This window comes from Mustelus asterias, chromosome 18 (genome assembly GCF_964213995.1).
Source record: "Mustelus asterias chromosome 18, sMusAst1.hap1.1, whole genome shotgun sequence".
Taxonomy (NCBI): domain Eukaryota; kingdom Metazoa; phylum Chordata; class Chondrichthyes; order Carcharhiniformes; family Triakidae; genus Mustelus; species Mustelus asterias.
In genome coordinates this window covers 19,565,717-19,593,316 of record NC_135818.1, presented here as the reverse complement: position 1 = coordinate 19,593,316, position 27,600 = coordinate 19,565,717, and the positions used below count along the sequence as shown (strand labels likewise).

The window sequence follows — 27,600 nt, the reverse complement described above, 5'->3', positions numbered from 1 at the left end:
GACGGGTAATTGGTCTTGGGGTGGTTCAATGTTCTGTGAGGTGGACCAATTGGTGGTGTAGAGACCAGACTCTCAATGTAAGTGGGTGGCGGTGGGATTAATCAGATGTGCTGGATAATTTGTTTTCCTGATGGGAGATGCGTTAGAATAACTTGTTAAAGGTTTAAAGTTTTAGTTTATTGATTAGTGTCACAAATAGGTTTACATTAACGCTGCAATGAAGTTATTGTGAAAATCCCCTAATTGCCACAATCTGGCACCTGTTCGGGTACACTGAGGGAGAATTTAGCACGGTCAATGCACTTAACCAGCATGTGTTTTGGACTGTGGGAGGAAACCGAAGCACCCAGAGGAAACCCATGCAGACACGGGGAGAATGTGAAGACTCCGCACAGTGACGCAAGCCGGGAATCGAACCCGGGTCCCTGGCGCTGTGAGGCAGCAGTGCTAACTTGTGCCACTGTGCTGCCCCTGGAACTGCTCATTCCTTCCTATCTCTCATCATTTCCTCTTCTTCCCACCACCTCCTGTTCAACTCCCCATTTCCTTCCTGCTCATTATTTCTCACTACCACCTCAAGCAGTGGTGCTTTCCAGCCACTCACTCCTTTACTCTTCCTGCTACTAACTGGATTTGTTCCCAACCAACACCCATATTTGACACTGGAAAACATACTCTGCTTCAATGCGAGGAGTGTAACGGGTAAGACAGACGAACTTAGGGCCTTAATGCTTATGCGGAATTTGGATGTGGTTGCGGTGACGTGAGACATGGTTAAAAGGACAGGACTGGCAGCTGAATATTCCGGGGTGTAAGTGTTTTAGGTGAGACAGAGGAGGGGCTAAAAAAGGTGGGGGAGGAGCGGTATTAGTTAGGGAGCATATTACAGCGATGCAGAGGGTGGACAATTTAGAGGGGTCATGTAATGAGTCGCTGTGGGTGGAGCTCAGAAACGGGAAAGGTGCAATCACTATGCTGGGGGTATACTACAGGCCACCCAACAGCCCACGGGAAGTTGAGGAACGGATATGTCAGGAGATTCTGGATATGTGCAGAAAAAATAGGGTTGTTGTAGTGGGAGACTTCAATTTCCCTGGTATAGACTGGAAAGTGCTTAGAGTTGGGGGTCTGGACGAGGGAGGAATTTGTAAGATGCGTACTGGAAGGTTGTTTGGAACAGTATGTAGATAGCCCAACTAGAGAGGGGGCTATACTGGATCTAGTTCTGGGAAATGAGCCTGGTCAAGTCGTCAAAGTTTCGGTAGGGGAACATGTGGCAAATAGTGACCACAACTCTGTTAACTTTAGGATAGCAATGGACAAGGACGAGTGTTGTCCTAAGGGTAGGGTGCTGATTTGGGGGAAGGCTAACTATAGCCGGATTAGGCAGGAATTGGTGGCCGTTGATTGGGAGAGGCTGTTCGGGAGTAAGTCCACGTCTGGCATGTAGGAGTCTTTTAAGGAACAGTTGATAAGGCTGCAGGACAGGCATGTGCCTTTTTTTAAAAAAGGAAGGATAGGAAAGGTAGGATTCGAGAGCCGTGGATAACCAGGGAAATTAAGGATCTGATCAAAAAGAAAAGAGAGGCGTAAGTTAGGTCCAGGCAACTGAAAACAGATGCAGCTCTGGAGGAATACAGAGAGAGTAGGAAAGAACTCAAACGGGGAGTTAGAAGGGCAAAAATAGGTCATGAAATGTTCTTGGCAGACAAGATTAAGGAGAATCCTAAGGCATTTTATTCATATGTTAGGAACAAAAGAGTTGTCAGGGAAAAAGCCGGACCTCTCAGGGACAAAGGAGGGGAATTATGCTTAGAACCCAAGGGAATAGGGGAGATCCTAAATGAATACTTTGCATCGGTGTTCACAAAGGAGAGGGACTTGTTGACTGGGAGTGTCTCAGAGGGAGGTGTTGACCCGTTAGAGGGAATCTCCATTACAAGGGAGGAAGTGTTAGGTTTTTTAGGTAACATTAAAACTGACAAATCCCCAGGGCCTGATGGCATCTATCCTAGACTGCTCAGGGAGACAAGAGATGTAATTGCTGGGCCTCTGACAGAAGTCTTTGTCTCTTCATTGGACACAGGTGAGGTCCCTGAGGATTGGAGGATAGCGAATGTGGTACCGTTATTTAAGAAGGGTAACAGGGATAACCCAGGTAATTACAGGCCAGTGAGCTTGACGTCCATGGTAGGGAAGTTGTTGGAGAGGATTCTTAGAGACAGGATATGTGCGCATTTAGAACGGAACAATCTCATTAGTGACATACAGCATGGTTTTGTAAGAGGGAGGTCGTGCCTTACAAATTTGGTGGAATTTTTTAAGGAAGTGACAAAAACGGTTGACGAAGGAAGGGCCGTGGATGTCGTCTCTATGGATTTCAGTAAAGCATTTGACAAAGTCCCTCATGGCAGGTTGGTTAAGAAGGTTATGGCTCATGGGATACAAGGAGAGGTGGCTAGATGGGTAGAAAACTGGCTTGGCCACAGGAGACAGAGGGTAGCAGTTGAAGGGTCTTTTTCCGGCTGGAGGTCTGTGACCAGTGGTGTTCTGCAGGGCTCTGTACTGGGACCTCTGCTATTTGAGATATATGTATAAATTATTTGGAAGGCGGCGTAACTGGTGTTATCAGCAAGTTTGCGGATGACACGAAGATGGCTGGACTTGTGGATAGCGATGAACATTGTCGGACAATACAGCAGGATATAGATAGGCTGGAAAATTGGGCGGAGAAATGGCAGATGGAATTTAATCTAGATAAATGCGAAGTGATGCATTTTGGAAGAACTAATGTAGGGGGGAGTTATACAATAAATGGCAGAGCCATCAAGAGTATAGAAACACAGAGGGACCTAGGTGTGCAAGTCCACAAATCCTTGAAGGTGGCAGCACAGGTGGGGAAGGTGGTGAAGGAGGCATATAGAAACACAGAAAAACTACAGCACAAACAGGCCCTTCGGCCCCACAAGTTGTGCCGAACATATCCCTACCTTCCAGGCCTACCTATAACCCTCCATCCTATTAAGTCCCATGTACTCATCCAGGAGTCTCTTAAAAGACCCTATCGAGTTTGCCTCCACCACCACTGACAGCAGCCGATTCCACTCGCCCACCACCCTGTGTGTGAAAAACTTCCCCCTAACATTTCCCCTGTACCTACCCCCCAGCACCTTAAACCCGTGTCCTCTCGTAGCAGCCATTTCCACCCTGGGAAAAAGCCTCTGAGTCCACCCGATCTATGCCTCTCAACATCTTATATAACTCTATTAGGTCTCCTCTCATCCTTCGTCTCTCCAAGGAGAAAAGACCGAACTCCCTCAGCCTATCCTCATAAGGCATGCCACTCAATCCAGGCAACATCCTTGTAAATCTCCTCTGCACCCTTTCAATCATTTCCACATCCTTCCTGTAATGAGGCGACCAGAACTGAGCACAGTACTCCAAGTGGGGTCTGACGAGGGTCTTATATAGCTGCATCATTATCCCCGGACTCCTAAACTCAATCCCTCGATTGATAAAGACCAGCACACCATATGCCTTCTTAACCACCTCCTCCACCTGCGGGGCCGATTTTAGAGTCCTATGGACCCGGACCCCAAGGTCCTTCTGATCCTCTACAGTACTAAGAGTCTTTCCCTTAATATTGTACTCCTTCATCCCATTTGACCTGCCAAAATGGACCACTACGCATTTATCTGGGTTGAAGTCCATCTGCCACTTCTCCACCCAGTCTTGCATCCTATCTATGTCCCTCTGTAACTTCTGACATCCCTCCAGACTATCCTCCAGGCTTGCCTTTATAGGACGGGGTATAGAGTATAAAAGCTGGAATCTGATGTTGCAGCTGTATAGAACACCGATTAGGCCACATTTGGAGTACTGCGTCCAGTTCTGGTCGCCCCTCTACCAGAAGGATGTGGAGGCTTTAGAGAGAGTGCAGAGAAGGTTTACCAGGATGTTGCCTGGTATGGAGGGTCTTAGCTATGAGGAGAGATTGGGTAAACTGGGCTTGTTCTCCCTGGAAAGACGGAGAATGAGGGGAGACCTAATAGAGGTGTACAAAATTATGAAGGGTATAGATTGGGTGAACAGTGGGAAGCTTTTTCCCAGGTCGGAAGTGATGATCACAAGGGGTCACGGGCTCAAGGTGAGAGGGGCGAGGTATAACTCATATATCAGAGGGACGTTTTTTTTTACACAGAGTGGTGGGGGCCTGGAATGCGCTGCCAAGTAGGATGGTGGAGGCAGACCCGCTGGCATCGTTTAAGACTTACCTGGATAGTCACATGAGCAGTCTGGGAATGGAGGGATACAAACGAATGGTCTAGTTGGACCAATGAGCGGCATAGGCTTGGAGGGCCGAAAGGCCTGTTTCCTGTGCTGTACTGTTCTTTGTTAGCAATTGCTCCAAAGGGCAAAATTTTACCAAAAAATGGCAGTGTGTTGTTTCTGTTGAGAAAACCAGCGTGTTTCTCTGCAGTAAACTAATCGGTTTTCTCTCCGGATTCGACCACACGGCCAAAAAATAATCAAGGGGGCATGAATTATGCTGTCATAGAGGTGGGCGGGGCATAAACACGCTGGCAAAATCTGGCTGCTCAGAGATCAGGGTCCCATCTTTAAAGGGCAACCCGATCAAAACTGCAAGAAACCTCTCCCACACCATCACTGAGGCCTCAGCCCCCCCGCCCTCCACGCCCCCGATCAGAGCAATTGGCATGGTGTTAACCTGGCAGGACCACATTCCTCTCCCCCAGGGGTTATTATTTACCTTTACATCCCTGTGAAGACCCCCATGACAGGTTGATGTCTGTGTGAACTGCACAGACATGATGTCACTTCAGCACACTGTCAATATCTGGCGGGGTGGTCAAGATACGAGCGGGAGAGGGTGGGGACACAGCAGGGGTGGATTAATAAGATTAAAATGCATGCTAATACATTTTGCCCACACTTCAAAGATGTGCAGGTTAGGTTGATTGACCATGCTAAATTGACCATTATTAGTGTCAGTGGGGTTACAGGGATAGGGCCTAGATGGGATTGTTGTTGGTGCAGGCTTGATGGGCTGAATGGCCTCCTTCTGCACTGTAGGGATGCTATGAGGAGATTTTTTGTAATTGTCTTGTGAGTTCTGCATTTGCCATCATTAATATAGCTTCTGTCCAAAGTAAATTAGGCCGAGTTCAAAAGCTGCACTCAGATTCAGAGCAGCAAAGTTTAATCAATTGTTAATGATGTAACAATCCATAGTAAGAATAAAATAAGGGAGGCAAACTTCAATGGGATGTCTCTGATAACCTGGAATCAAAGATTGTCAGGCATAACTGCAACTGAACAATGGACTGTCTCGAAAAGAGAACATGGTTTGGGTACAATCAAAGTACATAAGCAAACAAATCCATAGCTCCCTGGATGATGAAAGAGGTGAAGAGTAAGTCAAAGAAGGAAAAGATTATATAGAACAAACGTCAGATGGAAAATACAATTGAGAATCATGCTCAATATAGAAGGTTCAGAAGAAAATTGAAAAAACAGAATTAAAGAAATAGAGATTTTGAGGAGACTGGCAGTGAATCCAAAATATTCTATAGGCATTTAAACAGTAGAAGTGGTAAAGGGAGTACTGGGGCTGATTAGGGAACTAAAAGGGAATTTACTTTTGGAGGCAGAGGACATGACTGAGGAAGTGAATGAGTATTTTGCACCTGATCTCATTAAGATGAGGTGTCATACAACACCAGGTTATAGTCAATAACCCTTGGATTATAACCTGTTGTGTGACCTCTCATCTTGTCCATCCCAGTCTAACATGGGCATCTCCACATCATGACCTCATTAAGGAAGAGGATGTTGCTCATGTCATGGTAAAAGGGGATAGTTGAAACATATGATGCACTTAAAATTGATTCGGAGAAAGTATTACTTAGGCTGGCTATACTTAAATTTGACAAGTCACCTGGGCCAGATGAGGATACGAGGGTTGAAATAGCACAGGTCCTGGCTATAATTTTCCAATCCACCTTGATCTATAGTCAAATGCCCTACCACTGAGCTATACCCTGCCCCTGATAGAGAGGGCTTAGGTAGAGGGATGGTGCCAAAGGACTAGAAAATTGTAAATGATATACAAGAGTATACTATAGACAACTACAGTAACTACAGACAAGTCAGTTTAACCTCAGTTGTCGGGAAATTTTTAGAAACAAAATTAATGGGCTGCCTCGATAAATGCAGGTTAATTAAAGAAAGCCAGGATGGTTTTGTTAAGGGCAAATCATGATCAACTAACTTGATTAAGTTTTTGACGAGGTAACAGAAAGGGTTGATGAGGGTCATGCAGCTGATGTTGTGTACATGAACTTCCAAAAGGAATTTGACAAAAGTGTTACTAACTGGTGAGCAAAATTAGCAAAAAGAGAAAGTAGCAACATGATCAAAACTGGCTGAGTAATTGGAAAGAATAGTGATGAATGGCTGTCTTTCAGAGTGGAGGAAGGTTTATAGTGGAGTTCCCCAGTGACGGCTGTTAGGATCCTTGTTCCTCTTCATATATACTAATGACCTAGACTTTGGTCTGGGCACATGGTTTAGGAAGCATGTAAAGGCATTATACAGGGTGCAGAAAAGATTCATTAGAATGGTATAAAGGATAAGAAACTCCAGTTACATAGATTGGTAAAAGAAGCTGGGACTGCTCCCCTTGAAGAGAAGATTGAGAAAACGGGTAAATTTGAGACATGACGTAGAGGTATCAAATCATGAAGTCAGGATAGAGTAGATCAAAAAAATTGTTTCCATTGCTGGAAAGATCAAGAATCAGAGGACACTGATTGAAGGTGTTTGGCTAAAGACATGATTTTTTTTTTAATGCAGTGAGTGGTTAGGGTCTAGAACACACTGCCTGGGAGTGTGGTGGAGCCAGATTTAATTATGGTTTTCAAAAAAGAATTGGATTATTACTTAAAGAGGAAAATATTGCAGGATTACATGGAAAAGGTCGGGGAGTGGAATTTGGTGAATTGCTCTTGCAGTGAACTGGTACAGATGCATCAGTCTGAATGACCTACAAAGGAGTGACACACAACAGCCACATTTGCAATAGGTTTCTGCAACTTAAGGAACTTCGGTACAGAGTTGATAAGATAGTGAGCTTCAGACACTGATATGCATCAGGGAGGGAGAAAGCTCCCTGCACATGTTTGATCTGGGAGGCAGTTAGGAACATTGGAGGAGAGCACCACATGGCTCGTTCAACCTGCTCGCCATTCAATGCAATCATTGCTGACCTTGGGCTTCAACTCCATTTTCCCACCCATTCCTTATATCCCTTAATTCTCTGAGAGACCAACAAATTTCTCAGTCTTTAACATATTCAACAATGGAGCATCCACAATCCTCTGGGGTAGAAAATTCCAGATTCACAATCCCTTGACTGAAGTAATTTTTCCTCATCTTTAGTCCTAAATGATCAGTCCCTTATCTTGAGACTGTGCCTCTGTTTTTGATTCCCCAACCAGTGGAAACAATCTCTCACTGTCTACCCTATCAAGTCCCTTCAGAATTTTGTAGGTTTCAATGAGATCACATTCTTCTAAACTCCTGAGAATGTAAGCCCAGTGTACTTAACCTCTCATTATGGGACAATCCCTTCATAAAGGGACATTCACTAAATTGTTCCCTGTTAAGTCCTACAGATTTGTCCATGTTAAGGGACAGGAAGGTGTAATTACAAGTGGGCTTGTGATTTTTGTCCTCTGCAAGGAAGTGAGTGCACCATCACTGAGTTTAGGACCCCTTCAAGTTGCATCTCATCAACTGTAAGATGGCAGAGATTGAGTGGTAAATATGGGAGAACATAATTACAACACAAAGAGTTCTCATAGTATGCAGGAGTTGTAATAGGTGAGAACATGAGACAGAGAAGAGGTATGTGAAAATTGAACTACACAGAAGAAGAAAGGCTTCAATAAAATTCACCCTCAACTGATTAGCTGCCAATTACAATAACATGCACTTGTATAGTATGTTTAATAAAATAAAACATGGTCAGAAGTGACAAATTAGATGAGAAGTGACTTGCAAATTACTTTTCAAAATCAGAATGTGAGCTACATTTTGCAGCATTTATTATCCATCCTTAGTTGTCCTGAGGGCTGTGAGAGTCAACCATAAGTGTGGAACGGGGCCACATGTAGGAGACACCTACTTGGAAGTGGCAAGTTCTCCTCCCGTAAGGACATAGTAACCCTGCGAGGTTTTCAAAGCAATCTGGTGCTTTTATCTGGTGGCAGTCAGGAGGAAAGGAACAAGGGATAGGGGAATAACAATGGGAAAGTTTTGAGAAGGCTACTGAAGGAAAGGAGAGGATAATAAGGCTTTAGGAGAGTATTGAGTGCAAGATTGAAGTAGTTGAAGGGTTTGTGGCTGAAAGTAGAGCAGTGAAGCTGAGCGAAAGTGAAGGAGACCGGAGTTGGAACAGCAGATAACACATGTAAAGAAAATAGATTGAACGAAGTTATAATTGTAGGGAAGAGTGAAGGCATGGAGTTCAGGCAAAGGATTCTGAAATCAACAGGAAAATGAAATACTGAAGGTTGATGTGTATAGGAGTAACTGGGAATAGGACTGAAAACAAGATAGGATGCAGGTTGCAGAGTTTTGAACCATAAAGGGAAGCTTTGCAATAATCAGAACTGTAGGCAAGGTACAGGTAAACTGCAATGGAGTGAAAAAGAAGCAGCAAGATTGTGGGGATGGAATAAGGTGATATTGCTGGTGCAAAGAATGTAGGGATTGAGGATCAGTTCCACATCAAATAGGACATGGAGACACTGTACCATCTGAAGGAAAGTCAGATGCTATTGTGCAGTTTTACGTGGAAGCCTTTGGCCTTGTCAATGTTAAGATGAAAGTAATCCTTATAATCCAAAAACTTGATACTGTCCAAGCAGCTGAACAGCAGAGTGATAATCAAGGGTAAAAAGTAGTATCAGAGATAAATTAGCACACATGACGACGCCAAGGGGCAGCAATCACGATCAATCCCCTAGAGTAGAACATTCGAAGGATTCGCAACCTGTTGAATTAAGATATTTCTCATCTAGTCCCATATTCTGGATTCCCCAACCAGGAGAAACAGCCTCTCTGTTAAGTTTTTTTTTGTTATTCTTTCATGGGGTGTGGGTGTCACTGGCAAGTTGCCCATCCCCAATTGCTCTTGAACTGAGTGGCCATTGCAAGAGGGCATGCAAGAGTAAAACAGATTACAAGTTTTGTAAATGTTAATGTTCAAAGTGGTGTGCTCATATAGGAACATAGAAGGTTAGCATGCAGGTAAAGCAAGCAGTTAGGAAAGCCAATCACATGTTGGCTATTATTGCACCTTTTAAAAATATATTCTGCTTTTCAATTCCTACTACCAAGTGAATAACCTCATCCTTCCCATAAAGTGCAAGGTCTGGATAGGCTGGAAGACAGGAGAAATTAAATGACAAGAGCCAGTGGTGTCAGGCCAAAGGGACCATGTTATTTTGTTATGGGACAAGTAAAGAAACCATGGTATTTCCAGGAGGTGTGAACAGCAGAATAATGAACAATTGCCATCTGAAAGCAAAAACAAGAGTGCAACTGAAACCTGCAAAGAAAACTGAAATCAAATGAAAGCAGATGTTAGTCTGAAACGTCTGAACTCAATATTGAGTCCGGAAGGTATCAAGTGCCTCATTGAAAGAAAAGCTGTTGTTCCTCGCGCTTACATTGAACTTCCCTGGAATACTGCAAAAAGCTGAGGACAAAGAGATCAGCATGAGAGCAAGGTAGAAAGCTAAATGACAAGCAAACAGAAGTTAAGGGAGAAGCTTAGAGCAGCCTATGCTTCCTGGAATGCCCTAACTGGCATGAAAGTTTGGAAGAAGAAATGAATAGATATGATTGCAGGCTCAGAGTGCATTTATAATGGTGCAAAAACTGTCACCATGTCATAATTACTCTGAAACAGACAGCATCTTTCAGGGCCCACACGTGTAATTCAACATGGAACTCGATGTTGCCATCAATGATTTCCTGCTGTTCCACAGGGTGCACTGACTCAGTAATCACAAATGCAGTCATCACAGAATCACTGAGTTGATAGGAATGTTTTCTGTGTCATTCTCATAAAAATCATTGAAAATATTAAACCTTGTTGAATGAGATGTAACTGAATTTTTAAACAGCATACCCAGCCATAATTATTGAATAACTTCTGAGCCCAAAAACCTAATTTTATCCATGTACAGTATCATTCTCTTTGTTCCATGTTAAAATTCTAATGACTTTTAAAACAGTTTACATTCAGTACTTCATCTTTCACTTTAACCCCTGTGCATATGTCCTAATCTTCATTCTGCTTTGTGTGAAATCATTAAAAAGTAAATCATAATCTGTGATTTTTACTTCCTGGTTTGCTGTGTGTAGGAGTGCTTCAATCTGATTGGCTGCTCAGCCTACTTGATTGAACGTAACACTGGAATAGGGTACATTAACTCTCAAGGGAAGGCAGTGGTGCAGTGGTATTGTCGCTCGACTAGTAATCCAGAAACCCAGGATAATGCTCCAGGGACCCAGATTTGAATACCACCATGGCAGACAGTGAAATCTGAACCCAATAAAATTAGAAGTCTAATGATGACCATGAAACATTAATGAATCAGATGGGTTTTTACAACAATGTCCTTCAGGGAAGGAAATCTGCCGTCCTTACCTGGTCTGGCCTACATGTGACTCCAGGTGCACAGTTGACTCTTAAATCCCTCAGGGATGGGCAATAAATGCTAGCCCAGCCAGCGACACCCACATGAATGAATAAAATAAAAATCCCACAAAATCTTTATAGGCGGCTTTCTTAGAGGTCAGTAAAGGCCAACATGCTTTCACCTCTGACTGTAAAATTTGGTCCATTCCCTTAATTCAATGAACTAGATCCACAAGTGAACAAAGCCAGATGTATTCCAATGTGCAGTTTTCTGATTTAAGGTCACAGAAAGGAGAATTATACTCACAGAATGTGAGATTGCTGGTAAATCAAGAAAATACTGAAAACAGAAGTATGGGAACACTTGAACAATTTGCATGTGGAATGTGTGGGTGAAAAGGCCAGTAGTGAAGGCATCTAGACTACCAGAAGATTTTTGGAACAATAGTAGAGCCATATTTTCTTTCAAGGAAAAATGTGCTTTTAGATACATTTAAAGCAGGCAAGAAGATATGTATACTAAGCGAAATCAAAGTGAATAGAGATGGCTTTGGTGAAGAAAGATTTTCGATTTGGCAAGATCTCTAGGGATAACATAATCAAAAAGCGATTATGTGGGGAAGTACAGGAACCAAGACAAAATAAGGGGAAAGGAGCATGGAGAATTTGCAAGGAAAGTTGAAATCACCAAGGGTAAGAATGCAGAGCAGGATGTTTCCAGAAGGCTTAAACGGCAGTAGACAAATCAAATTAATACTGCAATGTACTGAAGCAGCAACATAAACTTAAGGCGGTGAACTCCTGGCCGAACTGTTACAACCAACTTAAGAGCACCACTGTACTCAAGCACTTATTGCCTTATTCATTAAAACCAAGTCAAAACATTCAGCAAAAGCATAACAGTTACTTTAAGTATCTGCCACGTAATGTTGAGAAGATCCTCCACATTGTATATCAATTGTGTTGAATTACATGCAGGTGGAGGGCATTATTTGGAGTTTCACTTCAGCACACATATAAAAAAATTAAAGTGATACTTCTTGAAACTGCGGGTGGTTAAGATTATAATGTTTCACTTTGTAAATGAATAAGACTGAGTAAAGAATGGCTCCAGTACTATCCTTTACCCGCCGGTGTTGTGGAATACCCATAAAAATGACTACATATGTGGAAAGGGCATCAATTTTCAATGACAGATTCCAATTGGCAAGGTCAAACATTTAGGGGCATTTTTACCATTTTCATTCTAAGTGCTGGGCAGACTTGAAACTGGGAGAGTTTCAGATCTGACTTTTAGGCCCGTTTTTAGTCCCCCCCATATGCATTCTGCCTGCAAAAGTTTGTGTGTGTCAGATTCACGCTGCAGAAGCCAGTGGGCGGGGCTTAACGCACCAAAAGACTGCAGAAACAGTTAGTCCCCATGTGCAGGCCTCTGATGCTGCACATGCACATTAGCAGCAGCAGCTTTCTGACAGACAAGAGAGCTGTGAGGCCCCTGCTACTGCAGGCTGCCTGAAGCAGCCCCTCACGCCCCAATCGGGGGGGGGCTCTGCATGAGACGCAACCCCCGCCAACTTCCCATCGTCCAGGCCGATCAGGACACCCTTTCCCCACCGATCGCGGACCCACCGCCTTTCCCCCACCGATTACTGTGCAGTGGCAGCGGGTCCCCTCCCCCTCTCACCACCCAGCCCCTCGCATAAATCCCTGCAGAATGGCAGAGGGCCCCCTCTCCCCACCGATCCCTGAGTGGCAGTGGGCCCCCTCCCATTAGCCCTGCCACGGTGGGCATTGCCCAGGTGCCAGACTGGCATTGTCCAGGTGCCAGGATGGCACTGCCTGTCTGGCACTGCCCATCGGGCAATGGGGAGCATGTCTATTCCTCACCGGCGAGAACCTTTCCCGGAGAGGTCATAAAGGGGGGCCGAGCCCGGACAATTGAGCGTCGGGCTCAGTAAGCAGATGCAAGTGTTCATTTTAATAGATCTAAATATATTAACCTGCTTCTCGCCCATTTCTGGTAAGAGGCTGACCGCGCCAGATATCCGGCGCTCGTAAAATGACGCCCGCCGCGAAAACTGGCACCGATCGCACTCAGCGCTTTATGGACCACTTTACCATCATGTCGTGCCCGAAAACGGACACAACGCGATGGTAAAATCGCCTTAGTTTTATGTTCGAATATACAGTTTGCCAATCTCATTCGTGAGTTTTAAAATTATCTTCCCATAAGAAACAAAGATTTCAGTTCATTTAACCAAAATAGTTTTTATTCTATCTTTGCTGGATGTAAATGTTAAAGTCACACTTCCGACAAATGCTCAGAACAATCAGGCAAAACCTCAAGTACATTACACATGGTTTTATCTGCATGCCAATGAAGAGATGATGAACCAATCACGAAGGCATGCAACTCACTAGTCTTGAATACTGAAATTAAATGTAACTGTCTCAAGTGAAGGGAATCTAGGCTGAAGCAACATTACTTGGTCAAATGTATCTGAGATATGCCTGCTTAAGACAAGATTCAAATTCCACGTGTTACTTGTCAAATTGTTCAACTATCCAGTCACCGTTCATGAATTGGGATAACATTATTCAACTAAACATCCTGCTGAGACAGAGCAACAGTTTGCAACAAAATACACAGGACTACATTGATAAACGACTCTTTCTGTGCTGCTCTGTTCAGATTTTATTCCTCACAAGAAAGATATGCTTTAAGTTTCTCTTGGCCACACAACATATTTAACAAGTGGTTCTACCACTTTTCAGTGGACTTGTTAACACTGTCGGGCTAACAACGATTCAGCACAACACACCAAATGCAGAAAGTTTCAACAATGTTCTGAAACTAGAGTTACGATAGATGGTTACAATTTAACAGATAGCTGTTCTGGAAACATAAACTCAGTAACTTTGAAATGGATTAGATCTGCCAATTACATTGCCAGGCATCTCACAAACCAACCCACTGTGCCGCTTTCAAATTTGCTACATATCTGACTCGCACTCTATATTAACTTGTCTATCCTTTGTTGAACCCTACTAGCTAATCTTCTTCACAATAGCACATAAGGTAGTTTCTACAACAAGAAAGTTAATGGGTGTTTGAAGACTGAATAACCTAATGGATCAATGCACTGTGATAATTTATAGAAGCAACAAGGTCCAGATTAAAAATGGAAATGTCACACTGTTGCAGTAGAGGTATTTTGGGACTGTATTGATACACCTTTAACTCTCCCTTTAACCTATCCTGTAAGTCTTGTGAGCATGCTTGATGGAGGGAGGCAGTGAGTGAATTTTACTGATCTTAGTAAGTATGGGGTGCATCAAACCAAGTTAACAAAAAGAGCCAACTGCCTGAACATTACAGGCAATAGACAATAAGTTTTTAGAGTCAAGTTTTTATTGCCAGTATAAAATAAAAAGGGTTATCTTGCTGTAAAATTTGAAAAATTGCATGAAAACAAGATATGGCATATTTGCTATTCTTTTAAAGCCTTGGCTTACCTTTCAGTTGTTCTCTTCGGTTTCATGCTCATTTCTGCATTAAATTCACTTGTTTTTGGTATCTCAGTTTCTAGGGACTCTTCCTCTTCATCAGTGTTATACAATTCCCCATCAAAACTTGCACCCGGAGATGCATGGATTTCACCCTGCATCTTCTTGTGCTTAGACTTTGTTTCAGACTGTCCCTCACTTTTAATTTTCAAATGCCCGCTGGACTCAGTTACACTTCTGGAAGAAGCAGAATCATCACTGCAACCTCCGTCTGTTGATTCATTGCTTCGGTGCCTCAACTCCCGCATTGGCTTACTGTTTAGCCCATCATCCCGAAAGCCTTTTGCAAATGGATTGAAGTCAATCTTCAGTTGAGTGATCTTTATGTTCTGATATGCAGTCACAGCCACAAACTCAGTCTGTGGAAAAGTGAAGGTGAGTACATTCGGGCCATTGAGTGGAATTACATCAGTGAGTTTGTCAGCAGGAATGACATGCAAGCGTGGCAGGTACCGATGCATGGAATGCAGGATGATGTGACCTTCTTGGTCAAGAGTATTGTTGGTAAGTTTCAGTTTGTAAAAGGAGATAGGTTGCCTCATCCAGTAGCTCCCACTGGAAGGTGAATTAGGATGAATGTACACCCTGCCAAGGACATGTGGTTCCGCTTTACCATTTACCTCCCACCAGCGCCCATTCCACTTATAGCGGTGGTTGTCAACAGGAGCAATATCCATTACTAGAATGTACTTCCGTGAAGAATCTAACCCCGAGATGCAGAACCTACAATTTGGGAACATGCGCCGGCCATGTTTTGTGAGGATCATCTCTGTGCCACGCTTATAAAACTGACTCCACATCTCCTGGTTCTCTAATGTGACGCAGACATTTCCAGAGTAGCACTCAAATGGGTGGCGGACTCTCCCTGGTCCCAATTTGTTCCTTTTCTCCAAGATGCAACCGACACCCCCAAGTTCTTGTTTAGCCACCAGCATACTGCGCTCAGTGCCACCACTCCCAGGTGCCTGCTTGAGAATGACAAAATATGCAGCAGGTGTGCCCGAGTTTGGTGAAGTGTTGGTCTCCTGCTTTGCATACACTAATTGCTGATTCTCCATATTCTTTAGAGGTCAAAGCCCATCCGAGAGAGAAAGAGAGAGAGAGAGAAAGAGAGATATCCAAAACCTGTCGTCAAGAGCGGCCCATTTACCACCCTGTAAGATACAAATAAAAACATTTACAGCATCAAATAAAATTCCAGCAGGATCTTAAGCTCAATTTCACTGCAGCTCACAATCCCATGTTTCCAAGAACTTCAACTCTCAGCTCCAAATTAACATGTATCAGTGCCATACAATGAATTCTGATACTAAAAAGGAAACTTCCTGGCAGGGAGTGAAAATTCAATCATTTCAGGTGAATATTGTGTTATTGCATGGTCTTGGTTGGATCCACTTTTCTGATATGGATCACATTCAATTAGGGACCCTGATGTCTATCTTCCATAACCAGAAAGCAGGCTGTCAGATGCGCAGTATTTAATTTTCCTAGTGTACTTCATGAACCAGTACAGTACAGAAGCAAGAAACTTAGTGCTATAAAGACAGGCAAAAACCAACACATCCACTAGTCTTAAGGTCCTGTAACTAGCCAGTAACATGGAAAGTTTATTCAGTACTCCAACACTGTTTTTAAACAAACACACTTCTCTAGTATCAGAAAAAAGTATTTATATAAATTAGCTTATGTTTGTTATCTTCTAACCCAGGGCCAAAACCAAGATTCTCCTTCATATTTCATCCCAAACAATGACTGAAAAAATTTGCAACACTCGAACCCAGTTCCATAATGAAACAAACCAAAGCTCATATCTGTGCAAGCCCCACATGGAAAAGTACCAAAGCCCGATTTCCATGACTGTTAATGAAACAATACAGCAGCACAGCAACTATCATTTTTAATACTTGGGTAAATATCCACCTGTCTGATTCAACCAGCGGTTCAAAGCAGCAGAAATTTCTGAAAAGAATATTCAGATAAATGAAAAATTTCAACTGCAAATACAGTCACATCAAAGTTTACAAACATCACAGTAATGGTGGCATTGTGGTTAGAACTGCTGCCTCATAGCTCCATTCCAGCCTTGGATAATTGTCTGTGTGGAGTTTGCACATTCTCATGTCTGCATGGGGTTTCCTCCAGGTGCTCCGGTTTCCTCCCACAGTCCAAAGATGAGCAGGTTAGGTGGATTGGCTATGGGAAATGCGTGGGGTTACAGGGATAGGACAGAGGAGAGGGTATGATACTCTATCAGAGTTGGTGCAGACTCGATGGGACCAATGGTTTCTTCTGCACAGTAGGGATTCTATAATTCTGTGCATTAGGCAGGATAAAAATTACAAATAGAAATCTTGGAAAATGCATGTTGACTGCCACTAGCTTCCATCAGCTTCTCAGTGCAATTATAAATTGCTTCAGTTTCATACCTAGGCACTCTAGCCACATATACACTATCCTCTCAACTAGATACCAGATATTTTGTTCTTGAGTGTCTAATATTATCTATAAACTATTCAAACCTCTCAATGAGATTCTAGCAACTTTCTCCCAGGCATCTATCAATCTACACACATATAAACCAACCTTAATTTTTCAAATTAAATTCCAGTCTATAACTCATTTAAAAACATATTTAATTCTGTACAGAAGAAACTAAGAAAAAACATTTAATTCTTGCAATGTTTTGCTGGTTATTTGGTGTAAACTCTAATTAAACAAATATGCCACAAAAGAATGAGGAAAAAGAAGTCAATTTCTGGCCTTTTGCATATTCACAATTTTGTTTGCTCCACCTTTGGCAGCTGTCTCTGCAGTTTTCTGGCCCCCAAACTCTGAAGACATCTCTAAAGCTCTCTGTCTCTCCTAACCAAGAATTTGAACACCTGTCCTTATCTCCTTCGATGAACTGGGGTGATATTTTTGATTTGATAAAGCTGCAATGAGGTGCCTTGGGACATTTTATGTGCTAAAGATGCTGTACAAATTTTTGTTAAACAAAATGGTCGTCTCAATTTGGCCCATCATTATGCATACAATTATAATATTTGTCAACAGTGAGTAGTGTAAAGATGCTTAGTAGCAGAGCATAAAATAGATGATAAATGAAGTAAATCAGATTCTCATTCATTAATAACTATTCCCAAAACTATTAAACATCGTTTTAAACATGTGGAATAGATTGAGCAAACAATTCTGCGAAGCTCCAAGAGGAACTGTCCCTGTGACCAAAAATGTGTTTATCTGCTGTGTAGTACAGGAAATATTCAAGTTATCTCAAAATATTAGTATGTGGTATAAAAGGTTGCACATTAAATTGTTAAACTGTAAAACAGAAAATTTAAAATTCTGTTTCTCTATTGGCTATTGGTTTTGTTATTGTTCCACCAAACGTTGTTTTTTAAAAATAAATATGTAAACAAGCTCACAACTCAGCACAATCCTGGATCTACTAATGTCACAACCACCAATGTGCTTTTCAGATCTCCAATCTGCAAAACGACAAAATCCAAATTGTGTAAATACCTACTTGCATATATCCAATTATCTATGGGGCAAAACTGATGACAACTGTTTCTGTTCAACAGTCTGATTACGCTACATGAATCAGAGGGAGGATGTGGAGGTACATAGCTCCTCTAAAAGGGGCTGAGCGACCAGGGACTGAAATCGACAGAGAGCGTGCTGCGCTCGATGTATTTTGCCTTGTTCAGACAGGTTTCACTCTGATGGTCCCTCTACAGCGCCCCAGACTCCGGTGGATCAGGCCGTCACCGGGAAGGGGTTGTGTGGCTGGCTCAGTGCGAATCCTGCCGCTCAATCACCGGAGCCGGTTTCAGTTTCCTCCTCCCCACGTGAACGGGAGTTGTTGCCGCCTCAGGCCCCTCCAATCGAGCTCCCGCGACCCGATTTGGCGCCTTCTTCAATCCACCTCGGCCCCGACTCGGAGCTTTGGGACCCCCACCCACAAACTCTCAACTCCCATCTCTGGGCCATGATAAGCCGCCCGAACCTACCCAGCGACAGAGAGGGCAGGAGCCGCTCAGCCGAGCGGCTCCCAGACTCGGCGACATTGTCAGCGGTCAGGTAGAGCGACCAGCAGCAGTGCTGGAGGCATTGGATCCCGGGACAACAACACCACCCAGAGCCGGGACAATAACCCACCCCGACCCTGGGGATCAGAGCCCGGGACAACAACACCCAAAGCCCGAGACAATAACCCACCCCAGCACCCCGACATCAAAACCCGGGACAATAATCCACTCCGACCCCGGGGATCAGAGCCCAGGATAATAATACCCCTCCCACCCCCCCGACCCTGGGGATCAGAGTCCGGCACAGTAACCTACCCCAACCCTGGATCAGAGCTGGGGACAACAACCCACTCCGACTCTGGCGATCAGATCCCGGAAAAACAACCCCTCTAAGGGATCAGAGCTCGGTACAATAATCCCCCCTCCCAACCCGAAGGATCAGAGCCCTGGACAACATCCAACACCACCTCCCCCTCCCCGGCTCAGTAGCCTACTTCCCCCCCCGCCCCCCAAACAATCCTCGTCAGAGCCCGGGGCAATACCACCCTTTTAACACACCCACCCTGGGGTTCAAATTCCGGGAAAACAGCGCCCTCCCACCCTGGGATCAGAGCCATGGACAGTAACACGCCTTCAACGCCCCAGCCCTGGGGATCAGAGGCTGGAATCTCCACCAGTTTGACATAATGTGGCCCCATTTGGTTCCTTTCCGAAGAGGGAGGGAGGGAGGGGGGGGGGGGCACTAACGACCCTTCTGATTCTTGAATCTTCCTCCTGAGGAGAAGCCAATTCCTTTCCTTCCCCCCATTACTGTCACCCAGATCCCAACTCAAAAGGGAGGAATTGGGGGTTCATCAAGCCCCAGAACAACAAACGAAGCGGCCTCCCCGGGGGCCAAAAGCATTTTAAAGGGTCTGTGTTCCTCCCAATGGCGATTGGTGTTTGTGTGTCCAAGCCCGGGGCGGGGCGGGGCGGGGGTTTACCACATCTGTCAACACCAAAAGATGCTGTTTGTTACCACTCTTCCCAGAGCCGAATGATGCCCTGGCTTTACATCCTGGGTTTCACACTTCCATCCCAGATTTCCTCCACTTCAACCTCTTTTCAACCCGGTAATTTTACTGGGCACAGGACAGGGTTCAAGCCGTGGGCCTCTCGATTTACCAGCAAACACGGTGCCAAAACTGCAGGAATTGCAAATTGAGGATTGCAAACTCCCCCCCTGGTAAGGCACCTTCGCATCAGTGCATAGGAATCCCAAACAAAAGCCTATTCATTATTTTTCTTAAAGAAATAAGCAAGCGGTCAGCATCCGCTCCACTGTCCTTTAAACTTTCGGGATGTGAAATCCAGGCGATCCTATGGTTTAAAAGTGATATCTCTTACCCTCTGGCGTGGAAAATAGTCCCTGCTCCCGTTTGCCTCCTGCAAATTCACATCCATCAACGAGACCCTTGAATCTGGGAGCGGTCCTGTGTCAATCGCCAAAGCAAACTCTTCCACCGTTGACAAGTCTCACTCTCCTTTCCCTCTTTATTTCTCAACCACAAGGCCTCGATGCTCACCATGAAACTCTGTGCTGTGTGAATTTAGAGGGATGGGGAGTGGGAACCATCCCAACCGGTGCTGGGTGTCCCTGTCCTTGCAAGTGAGCTGCAGACCTCTTCCCAAGAGTAGGGTGGGAGGAGGCAGGGTTTTTCCGCATGCGGTTGTCTCCAGACTGGGGAGAAGGGCGGGCTCCCACTAGGTGCTAATTTCTGCACCAACTCCACCTTGATGGCCAATTCCCCTCCCCCGCCCAAAGAAAAAAACAGATCCTTTCTGCACAGCCACCTCCTGCGGCTCTCTCGTCGCTTTCTGTCTATCTTTCTTCCCTTCCCCTTTTGTTTTTAATCTCGGGGCTACTTTTCTTGCTCCCTTTCTCCACCCTCTCCTGCTCCCAGATCCCGCTCTCTCCCCCTCCCCCACACCTCGCTTGCTATCACGTGCTCCCTGCCTTGTTTTGTTGCTGCTGCCCCCGAAGCCGCCCGTCGAGCGGTGCACCCTGGGAAGGTGGAGGAGTGGGACTTGGATGAGCAGCTGGCCCGCCTGGGCGCGTGTGAAAAAGCAGGGGCCTGGCCCGTGCGCGCCGCGCGTGCGTGCCTGCCTCCTCCCTCACCCCACTTCACACGCGACACCAAAGCCGAGAAAAAAAATTGCAACCCCCCTCCCCTCCAATCTACGATACCTTTTTCGGCCTTCCCCCAATCCCCACGGGCTATCTCATCGGGTTATCTCGGTTTATACGACCAAAGCGCCCCCCCCCCCCTCTTGTTTCTTCCGCTCCAACTCTATTCCTGCGTGTGACCTAACGGCTGGAAACATGCGTGCGCACTGACGCTGACGGCAGCAGCGCGCCTGCGCCGTGGGCTGGGCTCCCACCTGCGCCTGCGCGCAGCCTGCCCGCCTCACGCCGCCCGGCCCGAAGTCCACCCCCAGTACGCATGCGCGACGGGGCGAGGCTGGGCAGGCCTCCGCCGGTAGCGCATGCGCGGAGAGAGGGAGAGCGAGAGGGGGCGTCCGTGCCTCGAGGAGACGCGAGGGGTCTCTGGTGGGCATGCGCAGTTCTCAGCTGACAGCCTGCGGACTGAAACGAAGGAATCACGGAGCGCGAGATGTTGGTGCAAAGTAGCGACTTCGACGGTGCGAGGTGGGGTTAGGGGATGGGGAATGCAAGTAGGAGCATGTCCCCTCTGCAAAGAACTGTCCAGTAGCGGAAGCACTGGCCAAGGGGCTCTGCAAACAGAGCGGGAAGCACGCACTGCTGTTTGCCATCATTGTAACACTTCGCAACACTCTGACAATGTAGCCAGCATTCATTCACACAGCACCAGTTCACTAGAGCCACCCTTCATACATTAATCTGACCCTTTATGTATGAATCCCTTTTTCCCCCCTAACACTTTCCTTCCACTTTGAAATGCTAACGTTGATCATTCTCTTTGCCTGGGAGAGTCATTCTGTGTTGGGATCTGTTGGAGTCGTCAAAGGGCGTCATATAAATGCTTCTTTCTGACATCCCAGTGTGTCGTGAGCGAATTGATGGTGTACCTTTTTTCTGCAAAGTTGTTTATTCTTTAGTGAGGTTATTTCCGTGTATTAAACCTACTTTTATATTCTTACGAGTCATTTTTGGCAGTTACAGATAAAGGAACAAGAGATAGCACGGAACTCGTCCGAATTGCTTCAAGCTTCAAGTCCATCACTATTCCATATACATTCCAATAAACGTACAAATATCCGTACATTTCAATTATTAACGTTTGTAACTGCTTATGTTCTAGATAAGACATATATTAGGAAGGCAAATGTTATGATCTCCTTTACTGCAAGAGAATTGGAATGTAGCGCTTTCGTACAACCTGGAGTATATGGTTTTGGTCTTTTCTAAGTACTTCGAATAAGGTCTCACCAATGCCTATACAACCGAAGCATAAGCTCAACAGAAAATGCTGGAAAATCTCAGCAGATCTGACAGCAGATCTGTGGAGAGAGAACAGAGCCATCGTTTCCAGTCAGGGTAACTCAAAATCCTGACTCGAAACAGTGGCTCCTTTCTCTCTCCACAGATGCTGTCAGACCTGCTGAGATTTTCCAGCATTTTCTATTTTTGTTTCATCCGCAGTACTTTGCTTTGATCTGAAGCATAGCCTCCCTACTTTTGTAATCAATTCATCAATTCCCCCTATATAAAAAATAACATTCTATTAGCTTTCTGATTGAGGTTGATAGATTACTCGGTACTAAGAGAATCCAGGGATATTGGGGGAGGGTGGGAACGTGGAGTTCATGTAAAAGTTCAGTCATTGTTTTATCTTACCAGTGACCTCCTTCTGCACCATACCAATTTTGTGATGGTTCAATGGAGAAGCAGAGTCAAGGGGCTGTTTGGTTTTTGCTATTGTTTTGTACGTTCTTAAAACTTTGAACCTTTTGATTAGATCCCTCCCTATAGGTTACTGCAAGAAAATCCTATGATTCTATACAAAAAGCTTCCAAACTCCTGATATCCAGACCATAACTCTAGTGCTCTGCATATGAATCATCTAAAACCCTATCTTAGGTTCCAACCTGCAATACCCTGGAATAGATAATGCATTATTTGATGTACACTACAGACCAAAACTAATGTCAAGTACTCAGAGGATTCATATGCAAACTTAAAAAGCACTCTAAATTTTCTCCTTTGATAGCCCCAATTGACCAGAAACTAGCCTAGACCAGCTACCGAAAATCCAAGGTTACTAGAGCACGTCAGGCTCGGTATACTGCAGCAACTGGCTTGTCTACTGACTCCCCAAAGACTTTTCACCAAATATACAAGACACAAGTCAGGAGTGTGATGGGATACTCTTCACTTGCCTGGATAGGTGCAGTTCCAAGAACAATCAAGAAGCTCAATACCATCCAGGACAAAGCATGGTGCTTGATTAATACCCCAACCACTGGCTACATCCACTCTTCCAGCACCAGCATTCTGAGGTGTAATGTGTGCTATCTGCATTGCTATAAGTTGCCAAGGCATCTTTGGCAGCACCTTCCAAATCCACAACCTCCACCACCTAGAAAGGCCAGGACAGCAGGCACATGGGAACAATAGCAAGTTACCCGACAAGTCACACACTATCCCAAATTGAACATATAATCATTGTTCCTTCATGGTCACGGGGTCAAAATCCTGGAGCTCCCTGCCAACAGCACTGTCGGTGTACCTTCATCATATAGACTGCAGCAGTTCAAGAAGACGGTCCACCACCACCTCCTCATGGATAACTACGTAGTTGGGTAATAAATGCGGGTCTTACCAACAATGTCCAAATTTTAAGTCTGAATATTTTTGAACAGTTCCTGTTGGTCACAATTTAGTAACACTTGTTATATTTGGTAATGCAATGTCTCACAGTAATGCTCGATACAATTTGGTAGGTACTGCCGCAAATCCTGCTGTTTGCTTCTTCCACTATTGGTGGCATTATGACATTCATCTCTCAATTGTGTCTCCGTCCATTTTCTTTACCCCAGCAGATGATTGTAGGCATTGGAGGCCAGCCTTCCCAGCACCAGAACAGCACTGCAGGAGTTGCTCAGGGCAATGACCTAGGCTCAGTCATGTTTGCTGCCACATCAATTACCTTGCCTCCATCATAAGGTCAGAAGTGGGCATGTTTGTTGCACATTATGATTGTATGCTGTATAGTTTCATTCACAATTCCTCATAATGAGGCAATCCATGCCTTCATGTGGCAAACATTTGCACCATGCAAGTGCCAAGGAATGACCATCTCCAACAAGAGAGGGTCTAACCACCTTCCATTGACATTCAACAGCAGTCACAAAATAAAGTACCCCATTATCAGCATCCTGGTAGGGTCACCATTACCCAGGAATCTAATTGGACTAGCCATATAAATAGAATGGCTACAAGCACAGGTCAGAGCCTGTGTATTCCGTGGAGAGTAACTCACCTCCTCACTCCCCAAAGCCTGTCCACCATCACAAAGCACAAGTCAGGAGTGTGAAGGAATACTTGCCTAAATAAATGCATTGCCAACAAAACTCAAGAACTTAACACCATCCTTGTCAAAGCAGATCAAGAGATCACCCACACCTCAAAACATTTACCCCCTGTACCACCAGTGCAATGAGTCTGCAGTGTGTACCATATACAAGATACAATGCAGAGCTCACCAAGGCTCCTTCGACAGCAACCTCCAAAATACATGACTTCTGTTACCGAGTAAAGCAAAAGCAGCTGGTATGGGAATACCACAATCTCTAAATACCCCTCCAAGTCATCCATAACCCTGCTTGGAAATATGCCAATGTTCCTTTGGAAACAACTTGTCATTTTCCCATTGATTCCATGGCCTTTTAATTTTATGACTGGTTGGCCATGTGGGACTTGGTCAAAAGTATTGTGAAAATCTATGTAAGCTACATCAAATGTGAAATCCTTCTTGTTACCTCCTCAAAAATCTATTGTGGCAGACACAAACTTCTCTTAACAATTCCATGCTAACTTTCTTTGATTAATCTGTGCATTTGTAAATGATAATTAATTTAATAGTATTCTTAGATTTATTTTCAATATATTGCTTACTGGTTCCTAATTAATCGGGCTATACCTCTCCCCATTTTCTAAACAGTGGTACAATGTCGACAGCCCTTCAATCCTCTGGCACCATACCTGTTCTTAAACCCTCTGTACCTCTTACATAGAAACATAGAAAATAGAAGCAGGAGTAGGCCATACGGCCCTCCCAGTCTGCTCCGCCATTCATTATGATCATGGCTGATGATCAAACTCAATATCCTGATCCTGCCTTCTCCCCATATCCCTTGATCCCTCTAGCCCCAAGAGCTATCTCCAATTTCTTCTTGAAATCACACAATGTTTTTCCCTCAATTACTTTCTGTGGTAGTGAATTCCACAGATTCACCACTCTGGGTGAAGAAATTTCTCCTCACCTCAGTCCTAAAAGGTTTACCTCACATCCTCAAACTGTGACCCCTAGTTCTGGACTTCCCACCATCGGGAACATTCTTTGAGAATCTACCCTGTCTAATCCTGTTAGAATTTTACAAGTTCCTATGAGATCCCCTGTCAATTCCAATGAATACAATCCTAACCTACTTAGTTTTTCCTCATGTGACAGACCTGCCATCCCAGGAATCAGCCAGGTAAACTTTCGCTGCACTTCCTCTATGGCAAGGACATCCTTCCTCTGATAAGGACACCAAAACTGCACAAAGTACTCCAGGTGTGGCCTCACCAATGCCCTGTATAATTGCAGTAAAACATCCCTATTCCAATACTCAAATTCTCTTGCTATGAAGGCCAACATACCATTTGCCTTCTTTACTGCCTACTGTACCTGCGTGCTTACATTCAGTGACTGATGCACAAGGACACCAAGGCCTCACTGAGTATCCACCTCTCTCAATTTACACCATTCAAATAATAATCAAATAAATAATAATTTACAACATTCAAATAATCCTATTTTTGCTACTGAAGTGGATAACCTCACATTTATCCACATTATACTGCATCTGCCATGCATAAGCACACACACTCAGCCTGCAACCGCCTCACAGATCATCCCCCCCACCCAACTTTGTATCATCTGCAAATTTAGAGATAAAACACTTAGTTCCTTCTTCCAAATCATGAATATATAATGTGAACAGTTGGGCTCCTAGCACAGATCCACTAGTTACTGCCTGCCAACCGGAAAAATACCCATCGATGCCAACTCTTTGCTTCCAATCTGCTAACCAGCTTTTAATCCATCTCAAGATACTACCCGCAATCCCATGCGCTTTAACTTTACTTGAATGCCTCCCGGTGCTATGGCACTGATTAACCTACAAGTTTTGTCACTTGTCTGACAACTATGTCAGACTCCTATTTATTGACTACAGCTAAGCTTTCAACACCATTATTCCTACAAAACTCATCTCGAAACTCCATGGCCTGGGGCTTGGCTCCTCTCTCTGCGACTGGTTCCTGAACTTCTTAACCCACAGACCGCAATCAGTAAGGATAGGCAACAACACCTCCTCCACGATCATCCTCAACACCGGTGCCCCACAAGGCTGTGTCCTCAGCCCCTTACTTTTACACCTTATACACCTATGACTGTGTGGCCAAATTCTCCTCCAACTCAATTTTCAAGTTTGCTGATGGCCAGCTGGTCGGATCTCAAACAATGACAAGACAGAGTACAGGAATGAGATAGAGAATCTGGTGAACTGGTGCGACAATAATAATCTCTTCCTCAATGTCAACATAACGAAGGAGATTGGCATTGACTTCAGGAAGCATGGTGGAGAATTTCAATGGGGACGAAGTAGAAATGATTGAGAACTTCAAGTTTTTAGGTATCCAGATCACCAACAATCTGTCCTGGTCCCCCAATGCCTCTACTTTCTCAGAAGACTAGAAGTGGACGGCACGGTGGCACAGTGGTTAGCACTGCTGCGTCACTGCGCCAGGGACCCAGGTTCGATTCCCGGCTTGGGTCACTATCTGTGTGGGGTTTGCACGTTCTCCCCATATCTGTGTGGGTTTCCTCTGGGTGCTCCATTTTCCTCCCACAGTCTAAAAGACATGCTATTAGGTGCATTGACCCAAACAGGTGCCGGAGTGTGATGACTAGGGAATTTCACAGTAACTTCATTGCAGCATTAACGTAGGCCTTACTTGTGACTAATAAATAAAACTTTAACTTTAAGACTAAGGAAATTTGGCATGCCGGCTATGACTCTTGTAATAACCCCACGCAGGTGAAGTCCCGTCACCAAGTTACTTTATTTACACCATACATCTGTACACAGCCAGCTCTCCAGTTACTCCCTGCTGAATGCAGGCTGGGAGTCTGACACACCTGCTTTAAATAGGGAGCATGAGATGCCCTGATTTAACCATCAATTAAGACTCATCATGTAGTTCATAATCTAGCAAGCCAACCTCATTAGCCTGGCTGAAGTCATCACAACTCTCACCGGCTTTTACAGATGCACCATAGAAAGCATTCTTTCTGGTTGTATCACAGCTTGGTATGGCTCCTGCTCTGCCCAAGACCTCAAGAAACTACGGAGGGTCCTGAATGAAGCCCAGTCCATCACGCAAACCAGCCTCCCATCCATTGACTCTGTCTACACTTCCTGCTGCCTCGGCAAAGCAGCCAGCATAATTAAGGACCCCACGCACCCCGGAATTCTTTCTTCCACCTTCTTCCTTCGGGAAAAAGATACAAAAGTCTGAGGTCATGTACCAACCGTGACCTGGCAGATGGCTGATCATCGAATTCAATATCCTGATTCCCCCCTTCCCCCCCATCCCTTGATCCCCTTAGCCCCAAGAGCAATAGGAAAGCAAATACGTAAGTAAATTACTGAGAATAGAAACAATAAGGCATGAATACTATTGGATTTCAACTCCCTAATATTAACAGGGATGAATTCAGTGTAAACAGTGCAAAGGACATAAAATTCTTAAAGTGCATTCAGGAGAAACATTTTAACCAGCATGTAGCAAGCCCAACAAGAGAATGGCAGTTCTGGACTTTAGGGAGTGGATTCTGGCAGGAGCAGCGGTATCAGACGGACAACATGTGAGTCTGATACCGTTTGATTCTGTATGGAGATATTGACTCAGAGCACAATGTCACATCGGCAAGGTTGGATGGTAAACATGTCTTACTTTTTAATAGTGTTTTTTTA

At 44.5% G+C, this 27,600-nt stretch overlaps 1 protein-coding gene across 5 annotated transcripts in view; it reads right to left on the bottom strand.

Annotated features, from left to right (window-relative positions):
• The window catches only part of mgaa (MAX dimerization protein MGA a), a 90,738-nt gene extending 70,125 nt beyond the window's left edge, over positions 1-20,613 (bottom strand). For 2 of the 5 annotated variants that reach the window (XM_078233481.1, XM_078233484.1), the window contains exons 1-2: positions 19,720-20,518; positions 14,252-15,456 (exon numbers count right to left, since the gene is read on the bottom strand). In XM_078233481.1, the coding sequence (XP_078089607.1) occupies positions 14,252-15,360 (1,109 nt within the window). In that variant the 5' untranslated portion in view covers positions 15,361-15,456; positions 19,720-20,518. Of the gene's footprint in view, positions 1-14,251; positions 15,457-18,315; positions 18,419-19,719; positions 20,519-20,560 lie in introns of those variants that run through there. The other 3 variants (XM_078233483.1, XM_078233482.1, XM_078233485.1) reach the window with 3 other exon arrangements.
• Positions 20,614-27,600: the final 6,987 nt, after the last annotated feature.